This window comes from Antechinus flavipes, chromosome 4 (assembly GCF_016432865.1).
Source record: "Antechinus flavipes isolate AdamAnt ecotype Samford, QLD, Australia chromosome 4, AdamAnt_v2, whole genome shotgun sequence".
In the NCBI taxonomy this organism is placed as follows: Eukaryota; Metazoa; Chordata; class Mammalia; order Dasyuromorphia; family Dasyuridae; genus Antechinus; species Antechinus flavipes.
This window is the reverse complement of record NC_067401.1, coordinates 222,623,994-222,637,649: the sequence shown is the minus strand read 5'-3', so window position 1 is coordinate 222,637,649 and position 13,656 is coordinate 222,623,994. Positions and strand designations below refer to the sequence as shown.

Here is a 13,656-nt window from a genome sequence, read left to right as displayed (position 1 = left end):
TAGATACTATTTTACAGGAAGTCATCAAAGAGAACTGCCCAGAAGTAATAGAATTGGAAGGTAAAATAGGTGTTGAAAGAATTCATTGAACACCTTCTGAAAAAGACACTAAAATAAAGACTCCAAGGAATATTGTGGCCAAACTTCAGAATTTTCAGACTAAAGAAAAAGTTTTACAAGTAGCTAGGAAAAAACAGTTCAAATACCGAGGTGCCACAATAATGGTCACACAAGATCTGGCTGCCTCAACATTAAAGGATGGAAGGGCCTGGAATCAGATATTCCAAAAGATAGAAGAGTTTGGAATGCAGCCAAGAATAAACTTCCCAGCTAAGATGAGTATTTTTTCCCATGGAAGAAGATGGACATTTAATGAAACAGGGGAATTCCATTTGTTTCTAAGGAAAAAACCAGACTTAAACAAAAAATTTTATCTCCAACAACAGGACTCAAGAGAAGTAGAAAAAAGGTAAAAGGAACTCTTGAGAATTGTATTTCTGTTGTGGATATACATAAAAACCATATGTATAATTTGATTTTACAGATATAACAGAAAAAAGGGAAGTAGAAATGGAAAGGGGATAGTGTTAGAAAAAGGGAAAAGGGGAGATAAAAAGAGGGAAACTACATGCGACGATGAGGCAAAGGAAACCTATCATATTTGAGGGAACTTAGAGAGGGGGAGGAACATTGTGTGAATCCTGCTCTCATCAGAGTTGGCTCAAAGAGGAAATAATTGACATATTTGTTTTACAGAGATTCTTCTCTCACTTCATTAAAAAGTGGGAGAGGAAAAGGGAGAAGGAAAAAGAGTATAACGGAAGGGTACAAGCAAGGGGAAGGAATTCAAAGGGAGAAAGGAGGGATACTAAAGAGGGAGAGCTGCGTGACGTAAGTGACCAATAAGTTTAATACTAGAGAAGAAGGGAAGGAGGGCAAGAAAAAGAAAAGTATAATCTGGGGATATTAGGATTGCAGGAAATATAGAATTAGTAATTTTCACCATAAATGTGAATGGGATGAACTCTTCCATAAAGAGGAGGCAGATAGCAGACTGGATCAAAAGTCAGAACCCTACAATATGTTGTTTACAGGAAACACAATTAAAACAGGGAGATACATACAGAGTAAAGGTAAAAGGCTGGAGCAGAATCTATTATGCTTCAGGTGAAGTTAAAAAAGCAGGGGTAACCATCCTTATCTCAGATCAAGCAAAAGCAAGGATTGATCTAATTAAAAGAGATAAGGAAGGAAACTATATCTTGCTAAAGGGTACTATAGACAATAAAGCAATATTGGTATTAAACATATATGCACTAAGTGGTATAGCATTTAACTTCCTAAAGGAGAACTTAAGAGAGTTGCGAGAAGAAATAGATAGCAAAACTATAATAGTGGGAGATCTCAATCTTGCACTCTCAGATTTAGATAAATCAAATCACAAAACAAATAAGAAAGAAGTTAAAGAGGTAAATAGAATATTTGAAAAATTAGGTATGATAGATCTCTGTAGAAAATTGAATGGTGACAGAAAGGAGTATACTTTCCTCTCAGCAGTTTGTGGAACCTACACAAAAATTGACCATATATTAGGACATAAAGACCTGAAAACTAAATGCAGGAAGGCAGAAATAGTAAATGCTTTCTTTTCAGATCACAATGCAATAAAAACTACATTCAACAAATGGTTAGGCGTAAATAGACCAAAAAGTAATTGGAAACTAAATAATCTCATCTTAAAGAATGATTGGGTGAAGCAGCAAATTATAGACACAATTAACAATTTCACTCAAGATAATGAGACATCATACCAAAATTTATGGGATGCAGCCAAAGCAGTAATAAGAGGAAATTTTATATCCTTAGAGGCTTACTTGAATAAAATAGAGAAAGAGAAGCTCAATGAATTGGGCCCGCAACTTAAAAAGCTAGAAAAAGACCAAATTAAAACCTGCCAATCAATTAGTAAACTTGAAATTCTAAAATTAAAAGGAGAAATTAATAATATAGAAAGTAAAAAAAATGAACTAATAAATAAAACTAAGAGTTAGTTTTATGAAAAAACCAATAAAATTGATAAACCTTTGGTAAATCTGATTAAAAAGGAGAGAGGGAAATCAAATTAGTAGTCTTAAAAATGAAAAGGGAGAACTTTCCACTGATGAAGAGGAAATTAAAGAAATAATAAGGGGTTACTTTGCCCAACTTTATGCCAATAAATTTGATAACCTAAGCGAAATGGATGACTACCTCCAAAAATATAGGCTTCCCAGCTTATCAGAGGGGGAAGTAAATTGCTTAAATAGTCCCATTTAAGAAAAAGAAATAGAACAAGCTATTAATCAACTCCCTAAAAAAAAAATCCCCGGGACCAGATGGATTTACATGTGAATTCTACCAAACATTCAAAGAACAATTAGCCCCAATGCTTTATAAACTATTTGAAAAAATAGGGAATGAAGGAGTCCTACCAAATTCCTTTTATGACACAGACATGGTACTGATACCTAAATCAGGTAGGTTGAAAACAGAGAAAGAAAATTATAGACCAATTTCCCTAATGAATATTGATGCTAAAATCTTAACTAAAATATTAGCAAAGAGACTACAGAAAATCATCCCCAGGATAATACACCATGATCAAGTAGGATTTATACCAGGAATGCAGGGCTGGTTCAATATTAGGAAAACTATTAGTATAATTGGCCATTTTAATAATCAAATCAGCAAAAACCATATGATCATCTCAATAGATGCAGAAAAAGCATTTGATAAAATCCAACATCCATTCCTATTAAAAACTCTTGCAAGTATAGGAGTAAATGGACTTTTCCTTAAAATAATCAGTAGCATCTATTTAAAACCAGCAGTAAGCATCATGTGTAATGGGGACAAACTGTAACCATTCCCAATAAGATCAGGAGTGGGAACAAGGTTGCCCACTATCACCATTACTATTTAATATTGTATTAGAAATGCTAGCTTTGGCAATAAGAGTTGAGAAAGAGATTAAAGGAATAAGAATAGACAATGAGGAAACCAAATTATCACTCTTTGCTGATGATATGATGGTATACTTAGAGAACCCCAGAGACTCTACTAAAAAGTTATTAGAAACAATCCACACCTTTAGCAAAGTTGCAGGATACAAAATAAACCCACATAAGTCATCAGCATTCTTATATATCACTAACAAAACCCAACAGTTAGAGTTACAAAGAGAAATTCCATTTAAAGTAACTACTGATTGTATAAAATATTTAGGAATCTATCTGCCAAGGGAAAATCAGAAACTTTTATGAGCAAAACTACAAAACACTTTCCACACAAATTAAGTCTGAGCTAACCAACTGGAAAAATATTAAATGCTCTTGGATTGAGCGAGCAAATATAATAAAGATGACAATACTACCTAAACTAATCTATTTATTTAGCGCTATACCAATCAGACTCCCAAAAAACTACTTTGATGACCTAGAAAAAATAACAACAAAGTTCATATGGAAAAACAAAAGGTCAAGAATTTCAAGGGAATTAATGAAAAAAAAAAATCAAATGAAGATGGCCTAGCTGTACCAGATCTAAAATTATATTATAAAGCAGCAGTTACTAAAACCATCTGGTATTGTCTAAGAAATAGACTAGTTGATCAGTGGAATAGGTTAGGTTCAATGGACAAAACAGCCAATAACTTTAATAATATAGTATTTGACAAACCCAAAGATCCCAGTTTTTGGGATAAGAACACATTATTTGACAAAAATTGCTGGGAAAATTGGAAATTAGTATGGCAGAAATTAGGCATTGACCCACACTTAACACTGTATACCAAGATAAGGTCAAAATGGGTTCATGACCTAGGCATAAAGAATGAGATTATAAATAAATTGGAAGAGCATAGGATAGTTTACCTGTCAGACCTGTGGAAGAGGGAGGAATTTATGACCAAAGAAGAACTAGAGATCACTATTGACCACCAAATAAAAAATTTTGATTATATCAAATTGAAAAGTTTTTGTACAAAAAAAACAAATGCAGACAAATGCAGAAGGGAAACAATAAACTGGGAAAACATTTTTACAGTGAAAGGTTCTGATAAAGGCCTCATTTCCAAAATATATAGAGAATTGACTCTAATTTATAAGAAATCAAGCCATTCTCCAATTGATAAATGGTCAAAGAATATGAACAGACAGTTCTCAGATGAAGAAATTGAAACTATTTATAGTCATATGAAAAGATGCTCCAAATCATTATTAATCAGAGAAATGCAAATTAAGACAACTCTGAGATACCATTACACACCTGTCAGATTGGCTAGAATGACAGGGAAAGATAATGCGGAATGTTGGAGGGGATGTGGGAAAACAGGGACACTGATACATTGTTGGTGGAATTGTGAACACATCCAGCCATTCTGGAGAGCAATTTGGAACTATGCTCAAAAAATTATCAAACTGTGCATACCCTTTGATCCAGCAGTGTTTCTACTGGGCTTATATAAAGAGATACTAAAGAAGGGAAAGGGACTGGTATGTGCCAGAATGTTTGTGGCAGCCCTGTTTGTAGTCTTTAGAAGCTGGAAAATGAATGGATACCCATCAATTGGAGAATGGTTGAGTAAATTGTGGTATATGAACATTTTGGAATATTATTGTTCTGTAAACAATGACCAGCAGGATGAATACAGAGAGGACTGGCGAGACTTACATGAACTGATGCTAAGTGAAATGAGCAGAGCCAGGATATCATTATATATCTCAACAACAATACTGTTTGAGGATGTATTCTGATGGAAGTGGATCTCTTCGATAAAGAGAGCTAATAAAGTTTCAATTGATCAAGGATGGACAGAAGCAGCTACACCCAAAGAAAGAATACTGGGAAATGAATATAAACTGCTTGCATTTTTGTTTTTCTTCCCGGGTTATTTATACCTTCTGAATCCAATTCTCCCTGGACAACAAGAGAACTGTTCAGTTTTGCACACATATATATATTTTATCTAGAATAGACTGTAACCTATTTAACATGTAAAGGATTGCTTGCCATCTGGGGGAGGGGTAGAGGGAGGGAGGGGAAAAATCAGAACAGAAGTGAGTGCAAGGGATAATGCTGTAAAAAATTATCCTGGCATGGGTTCTGTCAATAAAAAGTTATTTAAAAAAAAAAGGAGCTTGGGAGCTATTGAATAATACCCCTTTTCACACATCTCCCCATTCCCTATGGAAATCTTAAAGATTTTTAGTTAACAAAAATATATTTTCTCTTTTTCTCCATTCCTGGTAGAAATACAAAAAAAGTTTTGCTATGAATATGCATAGTCAAGCAATATGAGTTCCATTGTCCTAGTATACATGTGAATCTGATTGATTTAATTTGCATTTAAAAATTAGTATTGATTTGGAGCATTTTTTCACTCAGTTGTTGATAATATGAAAATCTTCCTCATAAAACTGCCTGTACATTCCCCTGTTTATCAATGGGAAAATTACTCTTATTGAATTTAAATTAGTTCCATGTTAATTATGAAAATGAGACTTTTTCCAGAGAAATTTGGTGCAAAGTTTTTGTTTTCTTTTTTAAACCTATTGACATTTTTCTTTCTAATTTTATTTGCATTGTTTATTTTTGTGAAAACCCCTCCCCACCAAAAAGCAAATAAAAAATAAGACAAGTAACTTTATAAGATCAGTATTGTCTCTTTTGTCTTTCTGTGAATCTTAATATTTTTGTTGGTCATAAACACTTTATAGATGTAAAAAGTAATTTTTCCTTGCTTCTCTTATTTGGCTATAGTATCATTTTTATGTTTAAATTATATAACCATTTGGAGCCTTTCTTGGTATACAGCAAAACATTGATCTATAATAACTTGTTTCTTCTAGATTGCTGTTAAGTCTAATTGTTAGTTTTGTTGAATACTGAGATTTTACTTCAATAGTTGACATCTTTGGATTTATCAAACATAAGTCTATTTAGATTCTGTTTAAGTTCATATAACTTTATAATTATTTTTGTCTTTAGTAACTTTCAGCATAATGTTTTTGTTTCAACTAAATCTGAAATTAAAATTGCTACCTCTGCCTTTTTAATTGTAGCTGAATTAAAGATTTTGCTTTAAATCTTTTTTTTATTTCCAAGTATGTTTATTATAAACACTAGACATACATATATCCAAATCTCTATCTATCTATCTATCTACCTATGTATCCCTCTGTCCACATAATTTTGATTACTGAAACTTTACAAGATGTTGTGATGTTTACAACTTAGATTTTTTTTCTTCCCTGCATATTTATTCTATCATTAAAAAAATAACTGGAACAATTAACTCTTTTGCCACAGGTAGTTTCATTTATGATTTCTTGAAATACAGCACAGAAAAACAAGGCTTTGATAAAGCCCATTTGGATTCAAGTGAAGTTACCTTAAAGCCTTAAACCCAAATCCCTTAGACTCACAGGCCAACAATAGATCCAGCCCAAGCCTCCCTTAGTCACTGAATTTTGGGTGATTATAAATAGTAACTGTTTCGGTTCTGGCCAGAAACCCTGAGTATCTTCCCCTCCTAGATTATTTATTTATTTTTGTGTCAGTCAAAGACTATTTTTGGATCTCCTTTCTTACATAGCCTTAATAACAGAATAGATGTTGTTCATGCAAACTAAGACCTGAGAAAGATCCTTCAGTTTAAAAAGGCCTAGGTCTCCCACTGCCTTTAGCCTCCCATTGTCTGAATCTATAGTTTGCCACTGGACCCAGATGACTTCTGAAGAGAGAATGAGTCTGGTGACTTTGCAGCCCCCTGCCTCATTTAAATCCAATTCACATCACCTTCCTAATGTAATTGATCCTCTTCTACAATGAAGGATAAATGACATTTATCTATGTCTATCTACCTGAATTGTTATTTTCTAATATTTTCTGTTTTCCTCATCCATTTTATGGGCAAGTTGATCACATTCACAGTTATCAGTAATTGTGCTTTCCCCTCCTATTTTCATTTACTTTCCCACTGTTTGATTCCTCCTTTTTATAAAGATTAAGAGAGTAGGGGCAGCTAGGTGGCACAGTGGAGAAAGCACCAGCCCTGTATCAGGAGAACCTGAGATCAAATCTGTCCTCAGACACTTAACACTTCCTAGCTGTGTCACTTAACCCAAACTGCCTCAGGTTAAAAAAAAAAAATAAAAAGAAGATTAAGAGAACAATGAGCAAGGAGAGTATATCACAGTTTTCTAGTTTTGATGATCTTTTGCCCCTCTTCTTTTTCTTTCACCTAAAATATGTGCTAACTTTTTATTTCTTTCCTTTTAGAAGTTTTAACTCTATTTCTTTCCTTTTAAACCCCCTACTCATGGTTTCTCTGTAGTTAAGAGTTTATTTGCTTATTTTCCTTTTACGTGAAATGCATTTCTGTCCCCTGTCTGTATAGATATTCTTTCTTATTTTGACCAATAAAGATGAAAGTGAAAATATGTGTCACTCATTTCTCCACTTTTTTAAATTTTTTTTTCTAATATACCCTGTTATGTGAGAATATCTTCTACCCTTCTTCTCTTCCTCATCCTGTACTAGTAATGTACTCCTTTGATTTTCCTCATTGTTTTTATCATCTTTGTCCTCTTCCTCTTCTTTCTTTTTCAAATTGAAACATCACAAAATCATTCCCAGGTTCTTTGTTTTATTCAACTTTATGATATTACAGTTTTATACACATGTATGAGTATAATTTCCAGATATTAAAGTATAAATATTTCATCCTTATTTCAACACTTAAGACTGTTTTCTTATATCTACTGATGAGGTCTAGTACTGGGATTTTTTCTTTCTGATGGCTTGAAATATTTTTCTTTGACCTGGATGCTCTGCAAATTGGCCATAATATTTTTCAGAGTTTTCCTTCTGTGATTTCTAATGATGCCTTTCCCGGTTATTGTATAATATTCTTTAAGGGTTTTAGGCATGGTTCAGGCTGGGGACTTGCAAGCTTTCATTGATCCCAAGTTTTCTGACATAGAGTGAAGTCTGATTGCTGCCTTCCTGATCTCATCTTTTCAAGCTCCTGACCTTGGTTTAGATCTGAGAAATACCAAATATAAAAGTTCTAGTATATTACTGGTTAAAGTGCTAATATACTATTACTAGACTCAAATACCATAGCTATCTGGTATAGATTTAATGCAACAGAACTGGCATTTTAATTTTTTTTAATTTATGGATAAAATAAGCATTTCTGTAATACAATATAATGAAAAATGATTACACATTAAACTACAAATCAATTACATATAATTGCTATTCCTTTTAAATATATAATAAAGTTATCATGCAAATTTCTTTTATTTCTTCTCTCCCTCCCTCCCATCCTAGAGATGGCTATTATTAGACGCAAATAGGTATGTGTGTGTGTGCATATGTATAAAATTATTCTATAATCAGTTGACTCTCTAGATGCAGATAGTGTCTTTCTTCATATGTCCTTTATAATTAATGTATTTATAAAAACCAAAATAGCTACTCACTTAAAATCTTGCTTAATATTTTTGTTACATAAAATGATCCCTTGATTTTGCTCATTTTTCTTTATAGTTCATGCAAATCTGTCCTGATATCATTGAACTCATCATTTCTTACAGTACAGTAGTTATTTCATCACAATAATATATCACAACTTCAATCATTACCCAGTTGATGAGTATCTTTCCACTTTCCAATTCTTTGCTATTACTAATCTGCTGTAACTATTTAAAAGGTATCTTTTCCTTTTTATTCTAATCTTTTTGCAAATAGATCTAATAGTGGTATCGGGTCAAAGATAACCCCTTTTGTCCAAGTTTCATCCATTTCTTATTATACTTGAGACTTCAAACTGATTGTGAGGCTGTATCTGAGACTTTGTTTTAATTTTGGGATCATGGCTTTCATGGTATTTTTGGATACTGTTCCTAGTTTTTGCCCTGGACTCTCACCACAGGTGCATTTCCCCATTTCCATATACATTAGATCAGCCACTACCCTTGGTGAATGGATGACAGAACTGATATTTGATACCCATTTTTTCCTTACACAAAATCAGAGCTCTTGATGCTGGATTTTGTATCTTTTATTGCACTTTACATACATCCTGTTCAAAAACTAAACTGGAAAATTCCATGAGGTCCCCTCCTGGCTAAGCATATCCCCCATTGTCTAAAAACCTTTGTCTGTCCTGGCCTGAGGAATTTTGGTACATTTTTGAGGTCTATGTGGATTAGTATTTTGAAGGATGAGCTATACTACTGTCTCCTACTTGGCCATCTTTGCTGGTCCTCTACACTTTTGATTTTTAATATAGTTGTAATCAATATGAAAAAATAATGGACATGCTGTTCTTGATTTCACTCTATCCTTTTTATGAATGTTTTCGTATTTCCTTGTATTTTTCATAGTTATCTTTTGTATTTTGCCATAATATTTCTTTATATTAATTATACTGTAAATTATTTAACCATTATCTAAGTGTCAAACAAACTATATTTAAGTTTTTGCAAGTACAAATTAAGCAACTATGAATATTTTATATAAAATGTCCTATTCTAAGTTTTTAATAGATATTGATTGATTAATTGAAGTCATTTAGGCTTAGAGTTAAATGAAAGATACGGAGTGCAAGTAATACAAGAAGGACATTTTTAGGAAAAAGAAAGGGAAAGAGTTTTTTTGGTGGGGAATGGAAGAGCACAATATATGTGAGGTGGAAAACAATTGATTTATTAGGTGGCATGGAATACACACATGAAAATACGGTTAAGAGATGTCACTTAAAATGCTTATGTCCAAATGTCAAATTTTGTTATTTAACTCACATTATATTTTGAATATTAATTTTTTACCCAGTTGATGAGTATCTTTCCACTTTCAAATTCTTTGCTATTACAAATCTGCTTTAACTATTTAAAACATATCTTTTTAAACTTTCTTTAATGGATTAGAACCATATTAAATAGACAACAAGGGCATTGATGGTGGGATGATAGCAGATAAATATTGCTATGTTTTATATTATCCAAGTTTCAGAATTTTCTTATAGGATATACCCAATGAGTCAGAATTCACATTAAATTATGTTATTTTCTGTTAGCTCTTGAACTGCTTAAGGACCAAAATATATTATTTTATTAGATTCTCACATTTATGACCATGAAATTTTATTACATAAAATAGACAAATTATTAACTAAATGAATTAGAAAATGCTTTCTTTTATGTCTAATAAATTGTCTTTTACATTCGTTCAAGGAATTATTCATAATTAACATGTCAGGGTTTTTCCCTCGTGTATTTTAGAATCTATATTTGTTTGAATTATTAGATCCTATGATACATGTACATATAGCCATGTCTGAACACTAAATCAGAATGCATTTGTGTTCATTAGAAGAACGGCTTCCAAAGAAATATAAAATTCCAGAATTAGAAGGGATTTGGAAGGTCATCTGGGCCAAACCTAGAAGTTCAGGATAACATCCTATACTTCTATCAGATGTAGAGAAGCAGCTTACCTGAACTGATGGGAATTTACTCACTTGGGAGGTCTGTATACCATTGAAATCATGGTCTCAGATCACAATAAAAAAAAGTTGAAATGATAGAACGTACATATATATAGGTATATGTTTATCAATTAATAAACATCTATTAAGTACTTATTATGTATCATGTGTTATGATAAGTGCTGGGGATTAAAAAAAGATGCAAAAGAGTATCTACCTTCAAGAAGTTTATAATGATGTGTGTGCATACACACATATACATATGCATATTTGTATAAACATACATATGTGTTTTTCTATATGCATATATACACATACTAAATTAAAATTTGAAGAATGTTTTAATATAAACATTTAAATTGTATCAATTTGTATCATTTAGACATGTAGTCAGTGTTCTGCACCTGAAATTGTGTAGATAGCAAGCGCAGGAAATTCCCTGAAGTTTTCATTGAAAGGAAATTATGAAGTAGGGGTCCATTTTCTCTCTACCAAAAGCATCAGTTCTAATCCACTATGACTAAGACCAACAGGAAAATAAGCACAGAATTCTAAGAATGGCATTAAACACATTAAATGTGTATATATGCACATTAACCCACTTTTTTTATTCTTTAAAAAAAAAAAAAAAAACTTGTAACATCCTTTCTTGGAATTCTTCTTGAGATTCAATTTGATACATGCCACATTGGTGAACCAAATAGCATGTCAGCAAATCAGGAATTGATAGCAAATCAGAGATTATTTGATGCCAGTCCACTGTAAGCTGTATTATATAGTTAAATTCTTTTTTCTTCTTTCCTTCCTTCCTTCTTTTATTACTTCTCTCTCTTCCTTTTTTCCCTCTGTCCCTTTCTCCCTCCTTTCTCCCATTTGTCTTTTCTTCCTTCCTTCCTTCCCTCCCTCCCTTTCTGTGTGTCTCTCTGTGTCTCTCTGTGTCTCTCTTTGTCTTTCTGTCTGTCTCTGTCTCGGTCTCTGCCTCGGCCTTTGTCTCGGCCTTTGTGTCTGTCTGTCTGTCTGTCTCTCTCGCTCTCTCTTTCTCTCTCTCTCTCTCTTTTTTCTCTATTTTTTCTCTATTTTTCATCTCCATTACTTTACACACACTACTTTACTCCAGTACTTTGCACATATATAGTAAGATCTTAATAAGTTTTCAATATAGATACATTACTTTCTTTATGACCTTTCATATATTGTTTTTCATTTGTTTAATCTCTGTTTCTACAAAATAATAGTAGATATTTAGAGAAAGCTGAAAAGCATGAAAATTTGGTATGAGGCTAAGAAGACTTTGGTTCTGTTTTTATCTTTGATACTTATTATGTGACCTCATGTATGTCATTAAACTTAGTACCGGCAATCTAATATTGCAAAATGTCGTGGTAGAAAGTATTCATTTGCAGAAGAGCTACTTGTATCATTAAAATTGTTGATTTAAATAACAATTAGTTAAATCATAGATGGAGGATAATTGGTAGTATGATTAGGTACTGTAATTTTATATCAGTATATAAAAATAGCCAAAAGAAGGTAGAAATTAGGATTGGCAAGGACCAGACATGGCTTCAATTTCTCCTCCAGTGTTTTAGCAATCTCAAGTAAGAGGTTCACACTAAATATCTACTAAGGTCCTTTCCTTTCATAAATATTTGATTATATTACACAACATTTTGTGCATCTGTTCAATGAAATCTGGAGAGTTTATATTCTGTTATTTTATGTCTTAAGTACTTGGTGTTATTTTATTGGGATCCTAATCAATGGTGTTAAACTTAAATAGAAATTGATCCTTGTAGGCTATATATTGACTTAGGAAGCCACAGATTAACATTAGCTATATTGCATTGTATTTCTGTCTATTTTTTAAACATTTCACAATTACACTTTAATATGATTCTGGCCATACTTTGGCGTTTTGCCAGTTATAAATTGGTACCTCTGCTATAGATGATGGATTTCAGTACATATTTTTAGAATAGAGATGTTTGATTTTCATGGCCTATATATAAATAATAATGATCATTACTATTAAAATTTAATATAAATATAAAGTCATGTTTTATAATAAAAATAAAACCTATTAACTATTATATGTTGAAGATGGCAGATCATACAGAAGTAATGAAAGGCATCTATCAATACCCTGGTGTTCGATATCCTGTGCTCACTCCTAATCTTCAGGGCTTTCATAATGCTGTAAGTAATATTAATTTCTCTAAAAGCTGAAGAATATAATGTCGACTTTTATCAAGCAAATTTCCTAAGGCCATGATACTTATATTCCACATGTATATCTCACAAGGATTGAGTTGTCATGCTGTTTAGGCAGTCATACCTCATTTATTAGGATTTTGGAGGAATGAAGTGTAGCATATAAATGCATTTTTCAGATAAATGAAGATTATATTTTCAAGTGTCAAACCTTTTATTTTAATTGACCTATCTGTAATAATAATTGCTCTAAAATGTACTGTAATTTTTTCTAACTTTTAAAATATAAAATTAGAATAGGGACTGAACCTTGGAGTTAAGGGAACTCCCAATTAGTAAACTCTTAATAATGTGGGCCAAAAAAATCAACAACTTATAGTCTTAGAGAATTGCTTAGAACTCAGCTTCTTAAACTGTTGATTATCACTTCATATAGGATCTCATAACTGAATGTGGGGATCATGAAATTATGATTTATTATCAGTAAATGTTTGATTTGTATATTTTATAAATTTATAAATATGGGATCACATAAAAATTTCTTGGGCAAAAAAGGATTGTGAGTGGAAGAAATTCAAGAAACCCAGATGTAGAAGACTAAAAACCTAAGTGAACTATCCAAGGTCACATAACCACTATGTGACTTTAGTGGTACTTAAACACAAGAGAACTCAGTGGCTATCTGTAATAATTAAGAACACTTCAAAAAAATTTCTAGGACAGTTACTATAAAAGCATAGTTCAAGACCTGGAAGGTATAATAGAGGTTATCGAATCCACTTCTCTCATTTTTCATATGAAAAATGTGATGCAGAAAGGTTTTGACTTGTTCAAAGTTGTGTAGGCAGTAAAATGCTGGAAATAGGTTTTGTACCCAGTTCTCTGACTGTAGAAATCTTCTTTTATTT

At 32.2% G+C, this 13,656-nt stretch overlaps 1 protein-coding gene across 1 annotated transcript in view; it reads left to right on the top strand.

Annotated features, from left to right (window-relative positions):
- Positions 1 to 13,656, top strand: part of HMGCLL1 (3-hydroxymethyl-3-methylglutaryl-CoA lyase like 1) — a 245,224-nt gene that overhangs the window by 119,984 nt on the left and 111,584 nt on the right. The window contains exon 4 of the mRNA XM_051997181.1: positions 12,638 to 12,733. Within this exon, the coding sequence (XP_051853141.1) occupies positions 12,638 to 12,733 (96 nt within the window). The remainder of the gene's footprint in view (positions 1 to 12,637; positions 12,734 to 13,656) is intronic.